General features: G+C 54.0%; 2 protein-coding genes across 13 annotated transcripts; both read left to right on the forward strand.

Moving 5' to 3' along the window:
* Positions 1 to 447: 447 nt before the first annotated feature.
* On the forward strand, positions 448 to 5,856 carry Dtx3 (deltex E3 ubiquitin ligase 3). Of its 6 annotated transcripts, none has more exons than XM_013078298.3 (6): positions 572 to 822; positions 2,127 to 2,191; positions 2,289 to 2,363; positions 2,751 to 3,499; positions 4,604 to 4,821; positions 5,176 to 5,856. In XM_013078298.3, coding segments are annotated over exons 3-6 (1,044 nt in total). In that variant the 5' UTR covers positions 572 to 822; positions 2,127 to 2,191; positions 2,289 to 2,362; the 3' UTR covers positions 5,252 to 5,856. The 6 variants fall into 6 exon arrangements, with proteins under 6 accessions (XP_021097068.1, XP_012933752.1, XP_012933750.1 ...); XM_013078297.3 differs by having other exon boundaries at positions 647 to 822; positions 2,770 to 3,499; XM_021241409.2 differs by lacking the exon at positions 2,127 to 2,191 and having other exon boundaries at positions 448 to 822.
* Positions 5,857 to 6,146: 290 nt separating this feature from the next.
* Arhgef25 (Rho guanine nucleotide exchange factor 25) lies at positions 6,147 to 14,352 on the forward strand. 7 transcript variants are annotated; one of them, XM_021241401.2, is made up of 16 exons: positions 6,147 to 6,350; positions 6,592 to 6,706; positions 8,937 to 9,151; positions 9,248 to 9,343; positions 9,425 to 9,501; positions 9,680 to 9,746; positions 9,936 to 10,039; positions 10,251 to 10,320; positions 10,435 to 10,524; positions 10,615 to 10,707; positions 10,875 to 10,925; positions 11,110 to 11,187; positions 11,379 to 11,579; positions 11,702 to 11,882; positions 12,170 to 12,285; positions 12,651 to 13,100. In XM_021241401.2, the coding sequence occupies exons 1-16, from the start codon at positions 6,252 to 6,254 to the stop codon at positions 12,759 to 12,761; spliced, it is 1,764 nt and encodes a 587-aa protein (XP_021097060.1). In that variant the 5' UTR covers positions 6,147 to 6,251; the 3' UTR covers positions 12,762 to 13,100. The 7 variants fall into 7 exon arrangements, with proteins under 7 accessions (XP_021097060.1, XP_004861263.1, XP_021097063.1 ...); XM_004861206.4 differs by having other exon boundaries at positions 6,173 to 6,350; positions 12,170 to 12,381; positions 12,651 to 14,352; XM_021241404.2 differs by having other exon boundaries at positions 6,173 to 6,350; positions 11,499 to 11,579; positions 12,170 to 12,381.
* The last annotated feature ends 271 nt before the right edge of the window (positions 14,353 to 14,623 follow it).

Raw genomic sequence — 14,623 nt, forward strand, 5'->3', positions numbered from 1 at the left:
CGGAGACTGCTCTGATGTGAGAAGCAGAGCAGAAAGATATTTTTTCCCTTTGGGAATTTTTAACTCTATTTGAACCATACATTTGATACCACCACCCCCCCCAAGCCATTTAAAAAAGACCTGTTTACTTCCCATTCTGCACCAGTTTCAGTGTCCCTGTTTGTGAAAAGAGAAAAATCAGGCACTTAGAATACCCATCTCCTGGCAGGTTGTGAGGGTCACAGAAGGTAACAACTTAGAGTCAGATGAGGGAGGGGGTTGAAGTAGTTTGGTAATGGGATTATTTTGTTATCAAATCTTTTCTGTTTGCTAAGACCTCCCAACCCACATTGTTCCTCAAAGACCCTTCTACCAAAAGGATTTCTAAAAATTGTCCTCTCCAAATTTCCATATACCCACAGACGCTGCTCACCCACCCACCCACCACTAGTTCCCCAAAGCTGCCACGCAGCTAGTTGGGAAAGACAAGGGAGAGGGCCCCTCCGGGAGGGGCAAGCCAGAGGGGTGGCGTCTCTAAGGCTTATAACCTCCTACCTCGGCCACTTGACGCCACCCCCTCCCTCCAAAGACTGGGACAGTGCCTCCATTTTTGTTTTGGGGCGGAAGGGCAGGGGCTCCGGAGTAGAAAGGGTCAAAGGAAACAGCGATCAACACCTGCGAAAGCAAAGGGGGTGCTGTCCTCCCTCCTTCCCTTTCCCTGGGTCTGCACCCCCTGAACCCCCTTCCACCTTCTCGAGCCCCCCCCCCTTGTTGCTAAGGCCTGGACCGTCATCCCAGCAACAGCCTCAGTCATGTGACCGGCAATGGCGGCGCTGACAAGAGGTAGGTGAGCCCGGCGCCCCCCACACCCACCGCGTGCCCCCCGCACCCGCGCGCACCCCTCGCAAGACCCTCGCTCTCTCCGCAACCCCTCCTCCGCCTCCTTTCCCCCAGGCAGGGTGCCAGGAGGGCCCCCCCCCCCTCGGGGCCGGGCAGAGCATCTTTCTAGCACCCTCAAGCCTTGGCCTCCATTTGGGGCTTCTGTGGGCCGCAGTCGGGTTGACATGCATCCCCACCCAGCGCTGGGGCTCGGGGCCTTCCGCGAGTGGGGGCTACGCGAGTGGGGGATACGGGGAGGTGGTTCCGGGTCGGGTCTTGGAGGAGGCCGTGGGGGGAGGGGTGGAGCTGCCTCTGGATGCCCCAGGGACCCGTGCCCTTCCTGGCAGTCCCTGCCTCGGCCGCTGTCTGGAGGACGGACTGGCCCTGTGTCTGGTCTGGGTTTCCCCAGAGGAATCACAGACCCAGCCTAAATTGTGGCCCCGCCTCCCTTTGCTGTACTAGCAGTACCTGGAGCTAAGACACCTAGGACCTGGGTCCCCTCTGGTGGGGAGGGTTGTTGTTCTACCGTATGGGGTGAGACTTGGGGTTCCGTTTTTACTTTGTGAATCTTGAGGTGCATCTGGCCTTGAGGGTACTATGACCGAGACACAGATAGACAGCGGCTCCTCCTTTTTATCAGTAAATAAATTGAGGTCACGCTAATGGTCCTTTCTAATTGAGCTGTACTTGGAGGTGTTTTGGGGACAGCCCTGTAGCTGAATGTGACAGGACTCTGGAAACATCAGGCCCCTCCAGCTGAGCCCCTGCAAGAGCCCTGCCCCTTCGAACTGCAGACTAAGCTGAGGGGCAGGAGGTGTTGATGCGTGTGATGAGTTTAAAGGTGACAATGAGAAACTTTGTTACTGCAGGGGCTGCTGCCACTTTGTTGACATCCCTAACCGACTTCAGCAGAGGGACTGAGTTAGCTCTCAAGGAAGGCTCTCCTTCAGCATAAGGGGTTGAATTTCTTGGAATAGGACAAGGAGTTGGGGAACATGAGAAATAATCCTGTCCCTGTGATCAGAGGGAGGTGGCAAGAACGACCTCCATCTGTGTGGGCTTCTTTCTGCACCCCAGGCTCTCTTGAGAGCCTCAGAGCTGGGAAGAAAAGAGGAAGGTTAGCACGTTGGAGTTTAACAACTTGGGGAGAGTGGAGCTGGGGAAGGGATTCTGAAGGGTAGAAGAATTAGCAAATAGGAGCTTTGTTTCTGGGCCGGCTGAGGGAAATGGTAACATATGGTATCATAACCCTTTCCTCTCACCCCTAGTCTTGGTCAGCTGAGTGTAGAAATAGAGGGATTTCTGCTGCCACCATCTTCCATGGGCTTTCCAGGTACCTGTCTCTGAAGAGAACCTCAGTTAGGTTTGGGCTAGTGGGGATTGGGGAAGGGATTTCTCACTTTCCCTCTTTTTCCTTCTCACCCCACCAGGTCACACAACCTACAAGTAGGGAGCAGGGAAAGAGAGTGAGCCTGCATGCCAATTCTAAGCTCTTCAGGATCAAAGTGAGCAAAAATGAGGGCCCAAAGTCTCCCTCCCCTTTAAAGGGCCCATTTTTCACCCAGGATGGGGGCGGGTAGTTGTTTCTTTGACCATGGGAGAGGGCCAGGGATTTAGTTCAGTGGTGCCTCCACCTGTTTCGCAAATGATCATGGGAGAAATGAAAGGAAAACCAAGTCTTGTAATGAGAATGGGGGAAGAAATTTGCTCCTCAAAGGGTATTGGGGTATGGGAGACAGGGGGAGATAGAAAATTAGTTTGGTGGAGGAGATGGGGTTGTACTTTGAGAAAACAGAGGTAATGGAGTTTGGAAGGAACCTGAACTAGGAGGCACTTATATGTTTCAAATGGGGACCCCCCCACACCCTGAGTCCCTTTCACCCTGGGGGCAGTGTCGTTCGTCCTGTCCAGAATGGCAGCCTGTGGAGGCACCTGCAAGAACAAAGTGACTGTCTCCAAGCCTGTGTGGGACTTCCTAAGCAAGGAGACTCCAGCCCGGCTGGCCCGGCTTCGGGAGGAGCACCGAGTGTCCATCCTCATAGATGGCGAGACTTCTGACATCTATGTTCTCCAGCTTTCCCCACAGGGTCCTCCCCCAGCCCCTCCCAATGGGCTCTACCTGGCCCGAAAGGCTCTCAAGGGGCTGCTAAAAGAGGTCGAGAAAGAGCTGAAGAAAGCTCAGAGGCAGGGGGAGCTTATGGGCTGCCTGGCTTTGGGTGGTGGTGGGGAACACCCTGAGCTGCACCGCCCAGGGCCACCCCCTCTCCGAGCAGCCCCGATCCTGCCCCCAGGGGCACGGGGGCTCCCCCCTCCCCCTCCCCCTTTGCCCCCTCCTCTTCCTCCCCGCCTTCGGGAGGAGGCAGAAGAGCAGGAGAGCACCTGCCCCATCTGCCTGGGGGAGATCCAGAATGCCAAGACATTGGAGAAATGCCGGCACTCGTTCTGTGAGGGCTGCATCACCCGGGCCCTGCAGGTGAAGAAGGCCTGCCCCATGTGCGGCCGCTTCTATGGGCAGCTGGTGGGCAACCAGCCCCAGAATGGACGGATGCTGGTCTCCAAGGATGCCACCCTCCTCCTGCCCAGCTACGAGAAGTACGGCACCATTGTCATCCAGTACGTCTTCCCGCCCGGTGTCCAGGGGGTAAGAAAACCATGGCCCGCCCTTACCCTTTGATTTTCCCAAGCTTGCTCTCTGACCTAGGAAAATTGGGTGAGGGTGAATGTATTAAATGTGACAGTCTTGTTGTCTCCAATATGCCTTCCTATTCAGTGACCTGGGGCTAGGACATTGCCTTGAGGCCCAGCTTTTCCATCCTCATGATTCTAAAGCACACAGAATAAAATAATCAAGTGTGAAAAGCTGGGGTTCAGCTCAGTAACAGAGCATGTGCCTAGCATGTGGGAGGTGCTGGGTTTGATCTCTAACATTGCAAAAAAAAAAAAAATCAGATGTGAGAGAAGAGAATTACATACCGTTTCTCTGATGAACATGGATATTGACAAACATTCTTGGCAAAGGTAAATTTTGTGGAGATGGCAGCACCAGCCAGTGCAAGCAGGTGCACCAGGCACACCAGGAAGGGATCTAACCATCCTAACAGAGATGAGAGTGTTACTGTGTTTCATATGGGACAATAAAAGCTTGACGAGAGCCAGGGATTTAGCTCAGTGGTACAGGCAGGTGCCTCCCAAGCTCAAGGTCCCAAGTTTGATCCCTGGTCCCCCCCCCAAAAAAGCTTGAAGAGGCTGGAAGGTAAAAACAGGAATGGTCAAGGACCTACAGTTGTCTTCCTGCTGGACAAAGAGAAATGTCAACTCTGGTTTGAAGAGGGATGAGGAGTCTCCAAAGGAGAAATAGAAAAATGGAACAGGTTAAATAAACAGTGGCAGAAACATCAGGAGTGTTTTCAGGTAGAGGAGGGAAGGCTGAAAGATAAATTTTTCTTAGTTTTAACGTTTCTGCAGAGTAAGGACCAGCTACCTTGCATCATTTCTGAGAGTCCATTTGTTACTGAATTGAGGCTTGAGGGATTGTTACTGCTGAAAGAACCTCTTAACAATAAGGATTATGTTCAGAAACAGGCTCTTGCTGCCTCCTTTCCTGGAAGGCTTGCAGCCTGTTGCTCCCCTTTCAGCATCAGCTGGAGTGCACAGACAGATGGCTGGCTAGGATGACCCTCCATTGGCATGCAGACCTTAGGACGTCCAGCTGCTCACTTCCAACGCTGCTTCCCCTTCTTCCCAGGCTGAACACCCAAACCCAGGAGTTCGGTACCCTGGCACCACACGGGTAGCCTACCTCCCAGACTGCCCTGAGGGCAACAAGGTGCTGACCCTGTTCCGAAAGGCATTTGACCAGCGTCTCACCTTCACTATCGGCACGTCCATGACCACAGGGAGACCAAATGTCATCACCTGGAACGACATTCACCACAAGACCAGCTGCACAGGGGGACCCCAGCTGTGCGACTCCTCTTCATTTCTCTCCCCTTGGCTCCTCCTTTTCTCTTAATTTCCACGGAGGGAACAATATCCACCCTCTCCCTCCAGGAGCTTCCTAACTGGAGAGGACTACCCCAAACTGTTCAACTATCTCTTCCATTCCATCTCCTGATTTCAACCTGAATCTGATATGCCTAACTTAACCTAGAAAAATATGAAGAATCAGCCTTGGGTTTGGAGGGAATCAGCCTTAGGGGAGGTGGGAAGGGATCTGAATGGGGCCTGTACAGAATCACACAGAATGAGGGTGGATATGGGAATAGTAAGTTCAAGCCCAAACAGCTAACCCTGGCCCTCATTTCTCTTTGCTCCCAGGTTTGGGTACCCGGACCCCACCTATCTGACCCGTGTGCAAGAGGAACTGAGAGCCAAGGGTATCACAGATGACTGAAGGACATCCCTTTTGCCACCTTGCTGTCCTCCTCTACTAGGACCCAGTGGAAGCCTCTGTTCTCCTCTCCCCCTGCCCTCCACACCACACAAGTAGGGGACCTGTCTGACAAGGAGGGAGTTCAGAGGGGAAGGGACAATCCCTTTCCCTGTCTCCTGTTGGCCAAGTGCTTCAGTGCCCTGTGAGCCACTCCCTTCTGGCAGAGGCTGGTCTCCAAGCTCTGCTCCCTGCTCCCCTGTACATACTCCCAGTTCCCCTGCCCCCCCTTTGCCCTGGCTTTTTCTGGTATGTGCTGTGCTCCACTGACTAAGCTGAGAAAGGACCTGGGTGGGCAGGATCAGGTCTCTCGAACCCCCACCCCCACATACTGCTCCACTATGGACTTATGTGACACCTCCTCTCCTAGGAGCCAGCTGTGGTGTGTTCATAAGATACAGTTCTCCTACCTTAATCTTGTCCTTTCTCTCCTGTGTCTCTGTCTCTGTCAGTCTGTCTTTTTCCTATCTTCTCTGGCCCCTATACAGAGATCTCCTTACTCTGTTCTGGAATCACCGCCAGACTGTAGCTTTTAATTTAATAAAAATAAAGTAAAATATGCAACTCTCTATGCCACACCCATTCTGTTCCGTGGACAAGGAGGGGGTGGGGTGGGAAGCAGGCTCTGCTGAGAAGGGGGAAGGGGGAAATGGGGGAATCCCATTTTCCTGTGCTTGCTGAGGACCCAGGGAAGCAGGATATAACTAGTGGACTCCGTAATCGCATTGGGAAGTGCTGAGCCGTGTTGAGATCGGGATTAAGAGGGGTTTGTGGCTGAACTATGGTTGTACAGAAGAGGACAACCCTACCTCTTTTTCGAAGTTTGGCTGGGGTGAGAGTGGAGGCGGAGCCGCACTGGGGGCGGATTCAGCAGCAGCAACTCCCCGGACGCGCGAAGGTCTCAGAGGCCCCCAGCTTCCGCACCCCCTCCACCTTGAAACTTGGAGCTGGGTAGGGGTCCAGCATGAAGCCCCCGGACCGCCCCGCCCCTGGCCGCACTGACCGGATACTGGGGGTTATGGGGGGCTTGCTTCGCACATGCGCCATACCCGGGCAGGAGGGGGTAAGAAGGGGGGACCGCAGTGGGGTCGGGGGTCTTTATGGGGCTTTCAGCAGGACTGCATCCTACAACTCAATTTATCCACAAACAAGCGTAAATTTGCAGAGCAGTCGCTGGGTTTCAAGAGTTACAAGGGCCGGAGCCACGTTGTGGGAGACCTTTTCATGACAATGTGGATTTTGACAGGAAGGAGATCAAGGCTGCTTAGGAGGGAGCGTTCTTTACAGTCATTCTGTCCCCGCAGACCCCGAAGAGAAACCCCGTAGGGTCGGGGTGTACTGAACCAGAGAGCAACTGTTCCGAGGGGGATCAGAGAGGGGAGCGCGATCAGGAGGTCCTCGCTTGGGCTCCGCAGCCCGGTAAGAAGCTGGGGTGGGGTGGGGCACAGTTTGCCATCCTGCGCAAAGTGGCGATTTCAAAAATATTCTCCTTAGCATAGAGGTTCGCATCAAATTTGCATGAGACCCATTTAACCGCAGAGACCTCCATGCTCCTCTTAGCCCGACTAGTCTGAGGTGTGTCCCCCACTTCAGTCGGTCCTGAGCCCCCGCAGGCGGGGTGTCCCTGTGCCCTACCCCTGGCCCCTCGCCAGCCCAGGCTCCAGGACTTCGCCTTAATTGGTGATTAGTTTTAGCTGGAGTCCCAGGGCCTGGAGGAAAGAAGGGTCCAGTGAGAAGGCGGCACCTAGGTTGTGTTCCCCACAAAGAGCTCCCCGTACACGCACCCCCCCCCACCCACCCGGCACCTGGTCCAACCCTGGGAGGCCGGGGACAGACCCAGCCCCAGAACATCTTCACACAGGCCAAAGCCCCGTCTACCGCGTCCTCCTCCACCGAAGAGGCCGAGGGGCGATCCAGGCAGACTCCTCCTCACGGCTCAGCCCCCACCCCGAGCTCCGCAGTGGGACCCGGGGTGCGGGAGGGAGGGGATCCCGGGGCGGGGGAGCCTAGCCGGGGAGGAGGGGCAGAGGCTCTGGGGACGTAGAGTGGCAACGCCGTGGTGCCTGGGGGAGGGGGAATGGGGCCAGAACCCGGCCCCGCTAGCGGGGGAGAGCGCGGGAGAGGCGGAGCCGGCCGCAGAGGCCCCTCCCCGCCGGCACAGCGGCCGGGCCTGTTATTCCGCTCGCCGCTCGGCCCGGACCCGCGCAGCTCCAGTGGTCGGGAGCTGGCCCTTGTCTCCTCTCTGTCCGGGCCTAGAGCCTCCCCCAGCCACGGGCCGGAGACGGAGCTGGAGCGGCTGCCGCATCCCGGCCCTGCCTCCCCCACCATCCCTCCCCTTGGCTGGACATCTGGACCCTGGGCCCCGCACCGGCAGGGTTCCGGAAACCCTCCCCGCCCAGCTCAGCGGCCCAGGCCCGCGCCACCCTCTCTCCTGGGCCCCCAGCCCTCCTCCAGACCAGACTTCCGCCTACTCCTGGACACCCCCTCCCCATCCCCTCCTTGCCCCCCTCCCCCAGCCTGGACCCCGGTAGGAGGAGGGGGTGTGCGCCTTGCGCCGTTCCCGCCCCGCCCCCCGTGATTCCCCCTGCATGGCCGGCCCGGGTGGGGGGCGCGGGGGGGCCCGGGCGCCATGCGGGGGGGGCACAAGGGGGGCCGTTGTGCCTGTCCCCGTGTGATTCGAAAAGTGCTGGCAAAATGTGGCTGCTGCTTCGCCCGGGGGGGACGTGGTGAGTGCGAGGTCGCAGGGGCCCAGTGTTGAGTTGGGGACGGGTTTGGGGTTCAGGGCATCTGTTTTCCCTGGCCCTGGGGAATTTAGAGCTGGAGTATATGTTTTCCAGGAAAGTGACTTAATAGATGATCTCTAAGGTCCCTTTTACCTCCAGATTTCTGTTCCAAGTTAAAAGAATTTGGGGAAGGGGCAAAAACTGCTATCTCTTTCTAATAGTCAACTAGATTTGAAGGGGGGAAAAACACCCACAATCCCCTTGGGCATCGAACCTTAAAATCATTTTGCTGAGAATCTTCTTCGGAAGAGGGACAGAAGGACTGAGGAACGAGGAGCTTCTACAAGGGGCTTTGTAAGAACTCCAGTCGCAGCTGCTTTCAGCAGCTGGCCAGAGATAACACTGATGCGCTCTACTCATTGGCCCCCTCTGTTGGGTGTGTGCTTGTGTTGGGGAGGTGGGCTGCAGAAGTCTTTTCTTTTTATAATGATTAGCACAATTGGAGGAGGAGGGGTCAGGGGGTGGCTGGATGGACTCTAATCTCTTTTTCTCCCACCCCTCTCCCTGAGAATGGTCTGTACCCATTGGAAGGGGGAGGGTTATGGGAGAGCAGATGGTTACCCTCAGATTCTGATGTCTGCCCAGATGGCCACCCCCGCCCCCGTATCTGTTCTGTGCTCAGGATATGGGAAACCTTCACAACTAACTGGGGGTTCCAGGCTTGGGGAGCCAGGTGTTTACTGTCCTTCCACTCCAGGAAGCCCTGGTGAAATTTTCTATCCTAGCCAACTCAAATGAGGGAAGTAAAAGAGCAAGCTTCTCAGAGGGAGGAGCTGAATGTAATGAAGAGGAGAGTAGTTCCCTGGAGATCTTGAGTCTGGAACTAGGCAATATGTATCACCTGCTTTCTTTTTTTCCCCTATTAGAATCCTATTCCATTACTGGCAGTGAGGGGAGTATATCAGCTTCTGCTGCTTCCGGTCTGGCTGCCCCTTCTGGCCCCAGCTCAGGCCTCAGCTCTGACCCCTGTTCCCCAGCCCCTCTAGGGCCAGTCAGTGGCCTGAGGAGATGGTTGGATCATTCCAAGCATTGTCTTAGTGTGGAAACTGAGGCAGACAGTGGCCAAGTGGGACCATATGAGGTGAGCAGGGAGTACCAGAGAAGCATGAATGACACTGGGACAGAGGGAAAGTTGGGGCCATTGGTCTGACCAGTGATGCTTGACCTCTGGCTCCAGAACTGGATGCTTGAGCCAGCGCTAGCCACAGGAGAGGAGCTGCCAGAACTGACCTTGCTGACCACATTGTTGGAGGGCCCTGGGGATAAGACACAGGTATGAAGAAATTGGTCTTGGAGGGCTCACTTCACCCAGCAGATGTGCATTTGCTGACTCACGGATGTTCTTTCCTTCCAGCCACTTGAAGAGGAGACTTTGTCCCAAGCATCTGAGAGTGAGGAGGAACAGAAGAAGAAAGCTCTGGAAAGGAGTATGTAAGTGTCCACAGCCCCAACCCTACCCCCACCTCCACCCATTGAAGAACTCACATTTTAGATGGAATGTCCTCTGAGGCAGTAGTGATGAAGGGGCTTCTAGTCCAAGAGGGAGGAACTAGCTAAACTAAGGATATACCCAGACTGAAGTGGGGGGAACCTCTTGCTCCCTCCCTAGGTATGTCCTGAGTGAACTGGTAGAAACAGAGAAAATGTATGTGGACGACTTGGGGCAGATTGTGGAGGTAGTGCCACCTTTTACCCTTTCTCTCCTTTTATCCCCTAGCCTACCAGCCCTTTCTCTCTGCCTGGGGGTATTTTTAAGAGATGCCTTTTTCCCACCCTCTCAGGCCCCCACTTCTACACTTCTTGGTAGGGGATTCCCACCAGGGCTGGGGCCATATGCTTGTGTTCTTATCCCAACTTTCCCACAGGGTTACATGGCCACCATGGCTGCTCAGGGGGTTCCTGAGAGTCTTCGAGGTCGTGACAGGATTGTGTTTGGGAACATCCAGCAAATCTACGAATGGCACCGAGAGTAAGTTTGCGAGCCTGAGAGCTAGGTGCTGAGAGGGGATTCCATTTAGCCAACTCTGTACTTCAACTATCAGTCCAATGGGACTCAAGGAATATTTGGAGAAATTCTGCAGGGAACACAGCTAGGGTACCTAGCTGGAATCAAGGATATGCTTAAGGATGTAAGGGTTCTGAAATGTATTTGACTTGCCTTTTTCTGCCAACCCTTCCAGCTATTTCCTGCAGGAGTTACAACAGTGTTTGAAGGATCCCGATTGGCTGGCTCAGCTCTTCATCAAACATGTGAGATTTAAGAGGGTGGAGTCTAGGGAAGGAGAGGCTTGGGATTGGGGCTAGGCTCTTTGGAAATGTGCTCTTCCTCACCCACCCTGCTCTTTTCAATGTTACACTTGTTAGGAACGAAGGCTTCATATGTATGTGGTGTACTGTCAGAATAAGCCCAAGTCAGAGCATGTGGTATCAGAGTTTGGGGACAGCTACTTTGAGGTCAGTGGCTGAGGTGCCTTGGGTGAAAGAGAACAGAATCAGCATGAGAAGACTTTCCAGGATGAATAACCAACCTGTCCCTGTCCCTAGGAGCTCAGGCAGCAGCTGGGGCACCGCCTGCAGCTCAGTGACCTCCTCATCAAACCTGTGCAGCGGATCATGAAATACCAGCTGCTGCTCAAGGTCAGGATCACCTTCTCCCTGGGGGCACAGTTGGCTGGGAAATGCATACATCTCCCCAGGGTTCTTAAAACTTCCCAGAGTTCCTTACCTGTGTCCTCAAGGAAGGCTGTGAGGGCTTTTAAGGAAGTCCTTCAGACCTCCCTGAGCATTTCTTCTCTCACTCTTAGGATTTTCTCAAGTATTACAGTAGAGCTGGGATGGAAACCAAGGAGCTGGAGGTGAGGACCCCAATCCTTCAAGACCACCATATAGTCTTAGTGTCATGGGTTGCCCCAGCCCCCAGGGTGGTTTAGAGCTGTCTGGTTTTTAGGGGGAGGCTGGTTGGAGTTGACACATATGAAGAGACAGCTGGGTGAAGAGGCATCTTTACCCAACAATGCTCCTCTCTCACCTACATCCCAGCAAGCTGTGGAGGTCATGTGCTTCGTGCCCAAGCGCTGCAATGATATGATGACCTTGGGGAGACTGAGGGGATTTGAGGTATGGAGATGGGGTGGGAAATCGGCAGCTCCATGCTCTCATGCCCAGTCTTATCCTGGAGGTCCTTATGGGGAATTATCTTCTTCTGGGGCTGATTCCATGGTTGGTTGGGATGGTATCAGGAAAGAGAAGAGGAAACATTGGCCCTTTCCCTCTTATATTTCCTCAAAGGCTGTATTCGTTAATTCCAGGGTAAACTCACTGCTCAAGGGAAGCTCTTAGGGCAGGACACTTTCTGGGTCACAGAGCCTGAGGCTGGAGGCCTGCTCTCTTCCCGGGGTCGAGAGAGACGCGTCTTCCTCTTTGAGCAGATCATCATCTTCAGCGAGCCTCTGGGAGGAGGAGCACGAGGTGGCACACAGCCTGGATATGTGTACAAGAGCAGCATCAAGGTGGGGAGGGACCGTGAGGGAGGACCATGACTGGGATGGGGTGATGGCTCTGAGAGGATGATTGGCTGTTGGATTTGTTGGAGGGCCCTGAATCTGGGGTTATTGCCCATCTGCCAATCCAGGTGAGCTGCCTGGGACTGGAGGGGAACCTCCAAGGTGATCCTTGCCGCTTTGCCCTGACCTCAAGAGGGCCGGAGGGTGGGATCCAGCGCTATGTCCTGCAGGCTTCAGACCCTACAGTCAGTCAAGCCTGGATCAAGCAAGTGGCCCAGATCCTGGAAAGCCAGCGGGACTTTCTCAATGGTGAAGCCCCCATCTTCCCTCCTCCACTTGCACCCTCACCCTTTGACTTCCTGAATCACTCACTTCCCAATCTCTAGCCCTGCCCTCTGATCCTAGGTTCTCTCTGCCACCACTTTTTCACAATTAGCTCAAGATTTGGTAACTCAGAATCGCCTAAAGCCCCAAGTATTTTACATTGGCAGATAGTCCTTCTGTGGGAGGGCAGAATGGGAGGGTGACACAAGTAGAGCCCTCGAGAAAGGGACCTGTCTCTGCTGTAACCTTCCTTCTGTTCCTCTTTGCTTCAGCTTTGCAGTCACCCATAGAGTATCAGAGACGAGAGAGCCAGACCAACAGCCTGGGACGGCCAGGAGGGCTTGGGGTAGGGAGCCCTGGGAGAATACGGCCTGGAGACCGGCCCCAGGTCAGCACTCACACGCCCATCAACGGCTCTCTCCCCTCTCTGCTGCTGTTGCCCAAAGGGGAGGTGGTCAGAGCTCCCCTGCCTCTGGACACTCAGGTATGAGGACTGTAGTTCCTTGGTTGTAAGGACAGAATGGGGAGAACCTCTTTTGTTCCCAGATCCCCAAGTCCCCCTCACCCATGTTATCTTTACTTTTACTACCTTCCTTTTGTGTGCCTCTTCCTACTTCCAATCCCTTATTTTCTTCCCCTCTATTTTAACTCTGGGGCAAGTGGAGGGGGCTTGACTAGAGGCTGAAATTGAGAAGAGAGGGGTGAAGGTAGATTGTTGGCTTTGCTGATCCTCTGACTTGAATCTTTTTTCAGGTCCTTAGTGACACCCTGCCAGCTCCTCATGACTCTCCTCCAGTCCCTCCAGCTCTGAATACCCCTCTCTGCCAGGCAAGACTTGCCAAGCTGGATGAAGATGAGCTGTAACTGGTGCAGGCCATGGGGATATGCTGACTCAGCCACCTGTTCCCCAAGGGACTTCAAGGCAATTCTTCGGGCACCACTCCAGAATTCCTCCTTAGTATGTCTGGAGTGCGAGCAAGGCTGGGAAGATATCAACTTGGAGGAGAGTACCTAGGCCCAAAAAGACTTTTCTGCCCCAAGAAACACAGGATTCTTCAGCTCCATCCCTGTGCATGCATCACCATCCCCTCAAAAGGAGGATTATGTGGGTGGTTGGGAGGGAGGGCTGGGGCAAGGGTTTGGATTATTCTTTGGGTTTTGATTTTGTTTTTCCTGTTTTCTGAGAATGAAAGTTTTGTTGTATCACAGAGGCTGCTGTCTTGCCAGAGGGAAGGAGAGAGAGGTAGTGGGGATAGTGAGGTGAAGTATAGAAGAGGCTAGCTGGCCCCAGTCATTTGAGGAGGGGCTTGGTGAAAGAACTAGTCATAGGGTATAAAAGATGTTGCTGTCTTCATCCCTCACATACAGTTACAGCAGCTCTCAGTCCAGACCTGGGGCCTTGGGCCTTTGGAAGGCCTCAGAATCCTCAATGTATTCTTCCCTTTATCTGGCTCTCCTTCCCTGTAATCCTCCTTCTGGTCTAGACCCCACCAGAAAGCTCAATGTGGTATGACTTCCCACTATTCCCAACTCCCAGACCCTTAAGCACAAATACCCAGTGTACCTGTCCTCCTGCGGCCTCTGTGTTCAGCTGGGGAATGGAAAGATTGATAGGAGGCTGGGAGCCATGGTGCCTTCCTGGCTGGGGTTTTTCCTTGCCATCTGAGAGATGGTAAAGCATATCCATACTGAGCAGGCAGGGATTTATCTTCAAACCCTGATCCAAGAATGGAGAGTCCAAAGGGGTCTTCCCCCTCCAAACTTCTGGCACAGCCCCTGGAACAGCAAGAGCCAAACATGCAGAGATGCAGATGCCCAGATCTAGGTCCTTGTGTATCCACATGTCCACTGTGTCCATTTGTCCCTTGGGCTTAGTCACGTGTTCTGGGGCTTCCTCAGTAGACAATAGACTATTGGGGTGGGAGAGTAAGGAGATGTTGGAGTCTCCCTGAGGGCCCCAGGTCTCTCTGGCCGACAATGAAGGGAGGGATCTCTAAGGGGGGGACAGGACGTAAGACCCAGATAAGATTTCTGGGGAACAATAGAAGGAATTGAGGGGAGCCCCCACCCTCTATGTACCCCACCCCTGGGGCTTTAGGGTCAGGGTCTGGGGGGCCAGAGGATGATAGGGAGGGGTGCCAGAGGTTCTTGTGAATGGAGGAGGGGACTGCAGCTATTAGCAGGATTTGGGAGCTCAGAGCCTTTATATTTCTTTAATGACCACAGTAGGTGGGGTGACCCCTTTGTACTTAGTTTAACCATGCTTGTATTTTTGAGTGCCTACTTTGAGAACAGCACCTGAATGTACTAACCGGTGCTTCAGGATTTCTTTTTTGGCTCCCAGGAAACAAAATAATAATGTCATTATTTCCCCTAAAGTGGGTCCAGCCATTCCTTGCAGAAGTGTAGGTGGTGGTTCTATCATCATTGTCTAATATATGTAATTGTTTCCCATCTCAGTAGTTCATGAAACTGTTGAAGCAATTAAGCCCCTTACACGTTCTGGGGCAAACCGTGCCAAATAAGGATTCGAATTTGGGGTGGGGATCCCAACTGTCACTAGACTTTCTTGCTCAGGCAGCTGCAAAAGTGCAGTGGCTAAGGGAAGGACCAATGACCTCAAGAGAAATCAGCCTGTTTCTCCTGAAAATGCAGATGGGAAGGGAAGAGGTGGGGGAATCAAAAGACTTCAGACTAGTAAACAGTGGGTGTTGGCGTTTGCCAGG

The sequence above is a fragment of the Heterocephalus glaber genome, unplaced genomic scaffold (genome assembly GCF_053883595.1).
Source record: "Heterocephalus glaber isolate CG9 unplaced genomic scaffold, H.glaber_assembly_v1.0 deba00001569, whole genome shotgun sequence".
NCBI classification, from domain to species: Eukaryota; Metazoa; Chordata; class Mammalia; order Rodentia; family Bathyergidae; genus Heterocephalus; species Heterocephalus glaber.